Source organism: Mixophyes fleayi, chromosome 2, assembly GCF_038048845.1.
Source record: "Mixophyes fleayi isolate aMixFle1 chromosome 2, aMixFle1.hap1, whole genome shotgun sequence".
NCBI classification, from domain to species: Eukaryota; Metazoa; Chordata; class Amphibia; order Anura; family Limnodynastidae; genus Mixophyes; species Mixophyes fleayi.
In genome coordinates this window covers 51,672,272-51,683,572 of record NC_134403.1, presented here as the reverse complement: position 1 = coordinate 51,683,572, position 11,301 = coordinate 51,672,272, and the positions used below count along the sequence as shown (strand labels likewise).

Below are 11,301 nucleotides of genomic sequence, written 5' to 3'. Positions count from 1 at the left end.
GTATTTTTTTAGCCAGTGGGTATGTAACGAATACATTTTTTTTTCAGTTTTTTGTATTTGGAGTGCTGGATGCTTGTATTCAACAAGGTGCTGGAAATATTGCTTAGAGATTCTGATCCATGTTGACATGATTAGTCAGCTACACATTCATGCTGCAAATCTCCTATTCTACCACATACCAAAAGTGCTCTATGGGATTGAGATCTGTTAACTGTGGAGCCTATTGGAGTACACTGAACTCATTGTCATGTTCGTGGAACCGGCTTGAAATGACATGTGCTTTGAGCCATGGATGTGTATGTGTATATATATATATATATATATATATATATATATATATATATATATATATATATATATATATATATATATATATATATATATATATATATATATATATGTGGAGATGTTGTCTATAGCAACCAGATTCTAGTTATCATTTATTTAGTAAATTCTACAAAATGACAGCTAGAATCTGATTGGCTGTTATAGGCAACATCTCCACTTTTTCAAACCCGCAGTTTAGTAAATATACTGCATGGTGCGTTATCCTGGTGCAATTAGCCATTAGAAAGGAAATATACATCCCTATATCCATGTTCAGCTGTTTGCATATAAAAGATTTGTGCCGTTTTACGTGTGACGAGGCTGGATGGGAGAGGGAATTCAACGTAGAATAAGTACAGTACATTCATGTTCACCTAATTGCTGCCTATTGAGAGGTTGACAACACCACAGATACACCTGTCAAGAGGCGCGTCTATAGCAGGTGCTCGACCTCCTGGAGCAAGATCCGTGATGATAATAGTTTGTTAGTGTTAAAAAAATAAAAAATAAAGCCCCTCCCCCCCACCCACTGGCCCCTTGGGGTGGGCAAATAAGAGTGTCACGTTTGAGCATTGCATCATCTTCTTCAACTACTTAATTTTCATTCTTAGAGGTCCATAAAAAAATATGATATACCTTACCTGCCTGTATAGTAAATGGATTATACTCCCTGTCATTATAATAACTACCTGTATAATTTTGTTTGTTATGGGGCATAATGACTATGAAAAACAAACACTTTTTCTGATAGGGTTTTAGGAAATCTTTATTATTACGATTACATATTTGCAAATACTTTAACACAGAACACAAACGAACAACATAAAACATAGGAACAGACTGAACACTATCAGTAGATATGCCTACTGCTTAAGGCACTCTGTTTTGGAATGAAGAAACTGAATTGTACAAGATTTCTATTGGTTGTGACATTTTATGAGGCATGGGATAGTGGTTACTACAATCACAGTGATAAATGTTAAACCTTTATAAATGGATTGGGTTTGATATAACAAGAATAATAAAGATCAACTCAATATTTTCTGACACTGTCATCCCTGAGTGGTGTCTGTGTAGCAAGGATTTATGGTTATGGAACATGTAACCAAATATTGCTTTCCTACAGTTCACTCCAAAGCCTGAATTTACTCTGCGTGCATATTAAGACACACAAAACATAATAAGCAACAAATAGATATAATTATGTTTCAAAGGTTATGTAACTACTTGTGAAATATTACAAGTCAGCGCGCAGCTACAAAAACAAAAAAAACAATATGTAAAGTTTCAAATTAAAAAGTTTTTGCAAATAAAAATGTATATGGCTTTGCATGTGGACAATGGTGTAATTGAATGGTCTTTTATCTTATTAAACAACTTAAAAAAAAAATAGTAAAAGTATCCAAGATACATTAATAAAAATATATGCTAAAAATGGAGACTGGAAAAGTGTGTAACTTGTAACAAAAATGTGCATCTAAAGTTTTTGCTTTGTCTTTGGTTCCAGTATTTTATTACACATAATGGGACTGACTTGGAGTTATTAGAGATTAACGTTAAATTGAAAGTATTGTATACAAGCATCTTTACACTTATGTTATGCTGTCTATACTTTGAGTTGCTCATATTTTAAGACATGTAAAACTCTAAAGCTAAATATATATGGCACGAACATACGGTGGTCATCATCATAATATCAGAAACATACACCAGGCCTATAGGACGCAAAATGAAACGCCACCCAAAAGGCATATCCTAAAGATACATTTAAGTCAAAATCAGACATCTGTCTAAAGGGTGTGGCTGACTTGCGTCTAGACGCCCCTAATGTACTGCACTTACAGGTTAATGCACCTGCCTCAACTTAATGCAGCCGCAGATTTAATGGATGTGCAGTGCGACAAACTTTACTTTGCATTTTTATGTGCTGCAAATGGACTTATGTCCAACTCCAATCAGCCACAAAGTGTATGCCACCACGTGCAAACACAGGATTTTTAAGGGGGGTTTTCCTTCTCCCCCCAAAAAAAAAAATATATATATATATATATATATATATATATAGAATACTCAGCTGTGTTCCCTCAACAGTGTACAGGAAGGAGACAAACTGAGATCTGAAGCAAAAGTTACAGGCTACATTACCAACTTTGAGGTCAGTAAGTCCTAGTATTGGATAAGACGCAGAAGACTGAGGTCACTTGAGAAGAATCTTGTGGAAGATCTAAGGGATATTATTATCCAGATAAGCGATTTTATCTTCTGTTTTTGGTACGAGACCAATTTGGAATATATGGTCACTGTGTTGTTGACGTTATCACACTATGTTTGGCGCTCCTTTTTTGTGTATATATAAATAGAGAGAGAGAGAGAGAGAGCGCAGCAGCTCCATTTTGGCGATGCTGTACTGTACAGCAGCCGCGGCGCTGTCAAAGAAGTGTCCGCTTCTGTGACAGCGCCGCGGCTGCTGTACAGTACAGTGCTGCTGTGTAGGGGCAATGTTTAGTGCCCATTCGTTCGCGGAGGGGAGGGGTTTCTGCAGAACCAGAAACCCCCCCTGCGTGCGCCCCTGGCCACTACATGGGGATGTGCGGTTATTTGTGAGAAAAACCGTTTATACATGAACACTCACACACTCTGTCCTACAGGTCTATGCTCCAAATATTCAAAATATTTTCAGAATGTTCCATAATCATTTGAGTACATTCATATTGGTTACTTGGTTACAAAATGTATATATAAAATATACAATAACTAAGCATGTTTTGATTCTGTTTGTCACATTCCACAATGTAATGCTTTAAAAAGTAATGTAAGAAAAAGTTGCAAGTATGTGTTTCTTAAATGAAAACTCCAGTCAAGATAAATATTTATATACAAATCTTTCCCCCGTTTACTCACTGTTTCTATTTCTTGCATTTGTCATAAGGGGGAATTCAACAGGCTGCGAGATGCCAGTGAACATCACATTGATGTCCGGTAGCGCAACTTGCCGGCCAATATGGTACAGAAAACTCATTTTTCCTAGCATCTCAATGGGGCGCATGGCAAAATGAGCAGAGAAACTCAGACGCAAATTGGGGGAATTCAATTGGCCGCCTTACGGGTAAAAGTAACGCGGCCTGCACAGTATTACCGTTAGCTGTTATTACGGTAATAATGCGCTTTATTACAGTTATTACGGTAGTTTCAACGCCGGCTTTTTGCTCGCAGCTGCCCACGCAAAATCAGAATACCCCCCAATATGTCTTTGTGGACTGTTCTGGAAACAAATCAGGGCTCCTCTCGGCCATTGGAATTCGAACTCCATAGGGGGGAATTCAATGTATGAAAGATCTGGAGCCACTTGTTATCTTTTGAAATCTGAGATTAAAGGGATACATAGTTCAACCTGCTTTCATCACTAGGCTCTCTATAGGCTGCCCTTACTCAAAATGTTATATATCACAGCATATGTCACTACAGTGTTTGGAGTTCCTCTATTCAGCCAAACATTTTGTGCAAACATTAATCAGGCTAAAGGGGGCAGTGTATCTAGCTCTTACCCCAGTGCTAGGAAGCCATATTCAGCCCAGTGAAATGGAAAAATGTGCAGCCAGGAAAAATAGTGGAATTATATCAGTTAAAATTCCCACATTACCCTTTACAGTAATAAATAATATTTGGGTGACTCTCTAACTACATCATATACAGATAACAAAAATCAATTCTAATCTTTTGACCTAATTTTCATCTTCTGACCTTAATAAATGATTCGCAGCCACAGGAAAAACATTGTCTTAAAAAAGTCTGACACAATGTTGGTATATGTCAGGGTGAAAATATAATGCTATATTCACAAATTATAGATTAGAAAAGAAATGCATATAGCTTTTATAGGCTAAAACTGGCAAAACAAGTCAATTACGACAAGTAGACTGCTATTGAGCTTGTTTACTCCTAATGCAGCCTATCTTTTTTAGTAGCAGTATTTGATGGAATACATCCTTGTAATTTAATGCAGTAGCTAAAAGGAAAAGATCAACTCAAAAATAGATTTCTAAAAATCGAACTGGATGAACCGTTTTCTCTTCCATCAGTGTGACCCAATATTCGAGTGTATTAGAAACCGCCATTAACAGTGAAGCTGCAGCGTAAAAGAAGGTGGTAGACTATAAATGACTTTAGAAGCAGCAGGAAATAAGATTATAAAAATATTAAGAAAATGTCATGCTGTGCAAATATAGAGAAAGTGCTCCTAACACAGGGTTAACATTGGCCCTCCAGACGCAAAAACATTTGAGGTTTAAAATGTAAAAGTACAGTGGAATGCATTTTACAAAGGCTTTGTTATAGAAAACAATTTTTTTTTTATTTTGGAATTATTACTAGAATTTAATCTAAATGTTCTACCATACCCAAGACTCTGTATATGTACTGTAGGATTTATTATGTGTCTCTAGGAAAAATTGTTGTTGAAAAAAAATAAAAAGATTTTTTTTTTCTTTCCAAACAAGTTTTGCCAATTGTATGTACATGTATATGACATGCTATATATATTTTCATGAAAAACTTATCCAACAATCTCCCCATTTTTAAAGCGTACATGTCACCTACATGATGTGAAAATGGCCACTTGTGTGCTGAACCAATATTCAGCTCAATTCCCTAGGAGACTGTGACTTCACTGGGGCACAAAGTGACATCACTCGATCCCAGTGAATTGACAAGCTGGCTTCTCGTGAACCAACACAACGGATGCCAGTTACACTTTACATTCAACATTTTACAAGTACCACTTAAATGAATTTGTTTTTATTCTCCGCAGCGCAGAAGTCCTTGGGAAACGCTTCATAAATCTTCTTTCAAATATTTTCTTTTTTGCAAGTCTTCTCTTTTATCTTGTGCCAACCAGGTATAATACACTTTTACTGGGTCAATGTTCCAGTGCTTGTGAAAGGATATTGGGACTTGGTGAGAAAGATAATCTTTGGAATAGTCAGCAGGCCGCGCCTAAAAATATAAACAGTTATTGTTATTTTGTGTACGTATGTTTACAATGTACTGGTCGATTTTTGGGAAATACACCATGGGATAAATTTGTAAAACTGAAAGTTTTCTTGCGAAGGGGTGGAGCACATATGTACAAAGATAAACTTATAGTAAAAGACACTGAAAAAAAACAAGTGTAGTTTTCTGTTCCAAAAGTCATCATTTCAGCTGCCTTTAAATTAGAACACTAATTTTCTTTAGCTGTACATAATTCATTAGCAGTATTTGAGACAAAGTTGTCTAAAACAGTATGTGACAAGACCGTACTAACAAAGGTTCAATAAAGCCTTTTTTTTTTAAGCTACTCCACTGGCTCAGTCTTGATGGTGGAGATAATTGCATCCAATATAGGATTTATTAATATGCTTAATGAGGCCAGTACAACATGTTCTGAGTGGTTTAAACGGCAGTAAAGTATATTTGTGACAAAACACACAGTGCTGGGTATTAAATAATGATGAGACTGCCAGATAACAAATACATGCCATTATTGTATTAACACATAGCTTTACTTTGCTCTGATTTATGTGATGGAAATTGTATTAAGATTGGTGTTTGTGCCATCAGTTTGCAAAGTACATGATGTTTTCTTTAATGAATGCAACATCCACTCTCTGGTGTAAATATCAGTAATGAGTGACATGCTCATAATAGTTTCAGCAACATTAATTGAAGAGAGGCTGCTTTCTCCTACAATGAATGTAGAACTGAATCTGAAAAAAGAGGATATTTTGATATGATGTTGAGGAGGGTTGCCCATTCATGTTGCCATATTCCTGTGGAAGTCTGTAATATATCTTAGTCGCTGACAAAGGATAACTGTTTTCATTATTAGAGAATTTCCTCTCTCCTCAAAGCATAGCATTCTATCACAAAACCAGGGTGTAACAGCAGGGGGCACACTGGTTACAGGGCCAGGCAGTGACGGGTGACTTGCCATGCTGGGTTGACTCCCACCTAGGCCTCCACTCTGCATCCAAAAGAGCAGAGTAGAGACCTTTTCGGAGAGGCACATGCTCAGAAGTGGCCCCACAGCATCACCAGGCTGCTATCCAAATTTTGCTAGTGGGTCCGACAATATACTATTCCGCCCCTGCACCCAACTTTGATATACATCTATCTGAGCAGCTCACAGTCAGCAACAGTTCATAATCCAAATAGGATTGAAAGATGACAATCAGGTACTCATTTTTATTAAACAACCCTTCTGTTTACTGTAGGAAACCATTACATTCCAACTGACTATTGTTCTTGACAATTATTATTCTCCTCCATTTATAAGGCGCCACAAGATTTCCGCAGCGCCGTACAGAATACAAACAGTAGACCATACAGGGTAAAACAGTACAGAACAATAAACGAATAATACCAAGACTCCAATAGCTCCTGGCATAGCTATTATAGTGAAGTTGGAGCAGAAGAATAGATATAAAAACAGGAGGGAAACAGGAGCTTACAGCCTAAAGGGATGTAAAAATACTACTATAGGAGTTAAATAAAAATTTAAAAAGAAATATATATTTTACTTTTAGATTTAACATAGGGCTATAAATCTTGATTTCATGAAGTTTTCAGGTTTTATATTTTCATTATTGCCAACTTCACAATAGTAATTGTTAGCATAATTATTACCTTTGCAATCCGGCTGGACCAATACGCAGGATGTAGATTTACCCTCATGTATCCGACTCCCATTGACCTATAGATTGTAAGCTTGCGAGCAGGACCCTCTTACCTCTATGTCTGTGTGTATTACCCAGTATTGTTCATTACTGTGTTTGTCCTCAATTGTAAAGCTCTACGGAATTTGCTGGCGCTATATAAATAAATGTTGATGATGATGATGTAACAACCTGAAGGAATGGAGTGACTACAATGCAAGAACTTACTTCTTTTTCTATTATGCTGTTCTTCCCCTTTCTCGCAGTTTATATTCGGTTGTTATGAGAATGAATATGTGTGACAGAGGGGCAATGGTACTGGTAGGACTTACTCGCTCCCAACTCAATAACCGACAGCAAGAACCTTTAACCTTTTATTTCTGGATCAAAGAGGTTAAGGTGGAAAAGGGACCATTTTAGTTAAGCAAATGCCAGGTGTAGCACCTCACGCTGGTGTCACCATACTCTCATACATGATCACTGTTACTATGCAAGGGCCGTACGCCCTTGTCCTCAAATAAGAATCAAACAGCAAAACAAGTCCATTCTGTTCCAACTTTCCTGCTCTGAGAGCTTGAAATCTATTCCTTTACAGAAGCTGTAGCTCCAGCACTGAGCAACAGGTAGAAAACAGATGGGGAGAACAAAATATTTTTATATAATGACATGAAAAAATGATTTACACCCCAGACACATTTTGGCTTAAAAAAAAGGTGGTTATTATTATGATTGTCATTGGTTTGTAATGCGATACAGGATCCTGCAGTGCTGTATTGTGAGATAACACAGAGAATACATAAAACAGGGACAAAATAAGTGCAGAAGTGAAAGCAGAGAGTTGGGAAAAGGGAAGATCTGAAACAAGGGGGGCGAGTGAGTCAGAGTGGAGACTGGGACAGCAGAAAGGTTGTGAAATGTACAGAGTAGGGTAGGCTGTAGTTAAGTGGTGGGTATTCCGAGAGCATTTAAAGATTTAAAGGTAATGTAAACCATACTTGCCAACTCTCCCCGAATGTCCGGGAGACTCCCGAAATCCGGGTCAGTCTCACGGACTCCCGGAAGAGCTGGCAAATCTCCCGCATCTGGCACCACAAAATGACGCGATTTGCTGTGAATCGCCCCCTACCGCCCTCCAGACACTCTCCCGGAAAAAGCAAGGAGAAAATAGGCAAGTATGATGTAAACTCCAAGCGGTTGATTTATCAGACCTTCCAAAAAGGAAAGGTGGATGTGTTGCAAACTATAAGATACTAGCTATCATTCATCTAATACATTCTAGAAAATTATAGCTATACTCTGATTGGTTGCTATTCTCTCTACATTTTCTTTTTAGAATGTGGTTGATAAATCAAACCCCAGGCGCTTTCAGATTAAATCATGGTTGCACAAAAAAAAAAAAAAAGCTTTCAATATGCAGTAATAACAGCACTAATGCAACAAACAGACACTAAAAAAACAACAACACATGAACATTTACTAAATGATCACAATATTATTGTGAAGGGTAGTTTCCAGACGTGCGAGTGGAACGTTGCATTAAGTTTAAATAAAATAGTGGGTAATTTCATTGGCAGCAGTTTGTCACATGACAGGTGAAGAAGTCTACACTTTAACGAAACACAAGGCATTTATATAGGAACATCTATGAGTAGTGGATTCCCCATTCAAAACCAATAAACGTTCGACATCTCACCTGGTGGAAAAGAGGGCTGTGAGTGACGGATATACCCAGGCCGCTGGCACACATTCCCAGCACCATATCATCAGGGGCATCATTGCTATAACACCGACACTTACTGCCTATAAATTCTCTCACTGCCTCTCTGCTAAACACCATTCTAGGAGAAACAGGAAAAAAAAATCATGATTATACATTTCATAAATACATTCATATCATTATACAAGTTTCCACCTTCGGACAACTTTAAAGAAACTTGTTTAGAAACTTAATTTTACTAAACACTTCCCTTTATCTTTTTTACACCAAAACTGTTATATAATATAGGCAGCACTGCCCTTGGATACGACACAGTTTAGCTCTGTGCATTGGATATAACTGTATCTAGAAGCGGAACACTACATTACTTAGCCCTCTACACTGGCAGCTCCTGCTCTGCTATTCTGAGCATGCAAAGGGCCTGCTCAATTAAGTCCTGTTTCAGATTTACTTCTCTTGCGCTCAGTGGCATATTTGTAAGGCATCAAATCCAGCCAGGGAGCCAGGAAGGATCTTTCTGAGCCCAGCTTATTGGTGCAGAATGGGAGGCGTGGCTACAAAGCTGCACCGATGCGGTGAAGAGCAGAGCCCCTTGTTGGGAGGACAAAAAACAATTCTGTCACCAGTAAAAAAACTCTCGTTGTAGCGTGTGTAGTACAGGTCCCCCTTGGACTCATGGGTGAGTGTTCCCTAATCATGCTCACAGGCCCACTAATTTCTTAAAATACCCCTGCTTGCGTCGACAGAAGAGTTGGTTTGGCAGAGCTACCCCCATTGCACAGAGTACGGTGGCGACAGGTCCGCCACTCATCTCCAGGCTGCAGAACTGCTGCACACCTTGCAATTGTGGAGGTCTGTCCAATAACTGCATTAGTTCTGTGTCCTATCCAAGAGGAACCCTTTCACACTGCAACAAACACATGTAGTCAGTCTACATTTATATTTTATAAGTTTGTATGAAGTATGTATGTCTGGCAGTGCACATATTGACCTTTTCATTTAAAAAAAATCTGAAATTTGCAAATGCCCAAATCCTATTTTTACAAGGAAGGCGTTAATGCAATGTAGAACATAGGGTTTGTTTTAAGTGTTTAAGCATGTATGGAAGGGCAGTAAGAGTTATGGTGAGGTTGTATAAAACATCACCATTACGTATTTTTGTTTATTTAGTTTTTTAAAATATTCAATGAGTTGATTGAGGATGCCTGAACACTGAAAACGTTTCTGCAACAAAGAAAAACAATTAACACTGGGACTTAATGCCATCATGAACACTCTTAGATGATTAGAGGCCACTAATCAATTGTTTAATGGATTTTCAAGCTCCATTGAGGTAATTATATTTTAATCACACTAATCCACTTAGAAATTACAAGAACTGAACATTACCAGAACTTTGCATTTGATCACAGAACACCGATATCAGCCATGTTGCTTGTACGTCAATTTATAATATATAATTCTATAGCTTGCAGTAATGACAAAACTAATATATTAACACTTATATATGTAGGCATGATGCATGTGTGTATTATTTATTATATACTTGATATCTATCTACCTATTCATCCAGGGGCGACGAGAGGGCGGGGGGGGGGGGGGAGCGAATACAGATTACCGTGGCCCGGGCTTCACTGGCAACCAGTTTTTTTTGGGGGGGGGGGGGGGTTTATTTAAAAATGAATATTTTTTATTTTTAATTTACATTTTTCTTTATGTGCTTCGAGTGATGTGCAATATTTCATGTACCTATAAATTTTCCAAACAGGCCCCAACATTCCAGGATGCATACAAGAATCCAGTACCAGTTTGTGAAAGCTGCAGTAACAGGTAGGTGAGAGCAACATCGTTTTAATACATAATATGTTGTCATGTTCCAAGATGCAGCCACAGCCCATGTTGACCACGCACCCAAAACTGCGACCGCGCCTCTTTACCTTATACTCTATGGAGGGGGGGCGGGGAGCAAAAAGTTACTGTACCGTGGCCCTGAATTCCTCTTGATTGCCCTGTATATATCCCTCGCCATCATATACAGACAAGTATACATCCACTAACCAGGAAGCAACTTTAATGCTCTTGCTGTCTGCAGAGCAACCCTAGCTGAGTTTCACAATAGAAATCTCATAATTGATTACATCATAAAATTGTACTTTCTTTCGAAAACACCAGTCATTCAGAAGTGTAACCAATGTCAATGCAAAAGGCTGATTGCTAGTTCTTGGCACCTGTATTTGTAACGTTTATGTTTTCTGTTAAGCAGAGTACTCAATGTGATCTCCGATGACATGGTCTCATCCAATGTCTTACACATTAGATCACTGAGTTGGCAGGTTTGGCAATCCATAACTAGTACACTGAACGGATGACCCTCTGCTGGTGGTTTTCTTTGTTAGAACCAATAAACACATTGAGAGCTAATTGTTATTTTACCAGTGATTTCACAAATTGTTATGCTGCTTGTTTTCCAGAGGCTCTGGAGTTATTTGCAATCACTGAAAAATACATTTAATTAAAAGTACAGCTGCCTGATTTCCACATGCCCATGAGCCTAAAAAAATTTGA

The 11,301-nt window shown here is 38.0% G+C and overlaps 1 protein-coding gene across 2 annotated transcripts in view; it reads right to left on the bottom strand.

Annotated features, from left to right (window-relative positions):
* Nucleotides 1–1,077: 1,077 nt before the first annotated feature.
* B3GLCT (beta 3-glucosyltransferase) overlaps nucleotides 1,078–11,301 on the bottom strand; it is a 299,136-nt gene continuing 288,912 nt past the window's right edge. For both annotated transcript variants that reach the window (XM_075198956.1, XM_075198957.1), the window contains 2 exons: nucleotides 8,713–8,857; nucleotides 1,078–5,319 (listed from right to left, as the gene is read on the bottom strand). In XM_075198956.1, the coding sequence (XP_075055057.1) occupies nucleotides 5,158–5,319; nucleotides 8,713–8,857 (307 nt within the window). In that variant the 3' untranslated portion in view covers nucleotides 1,078–5,157. The remainder of the gene's footprint in view (nucleotides 5,320–8,712; nucleotides 8,858–11,301) is intronic.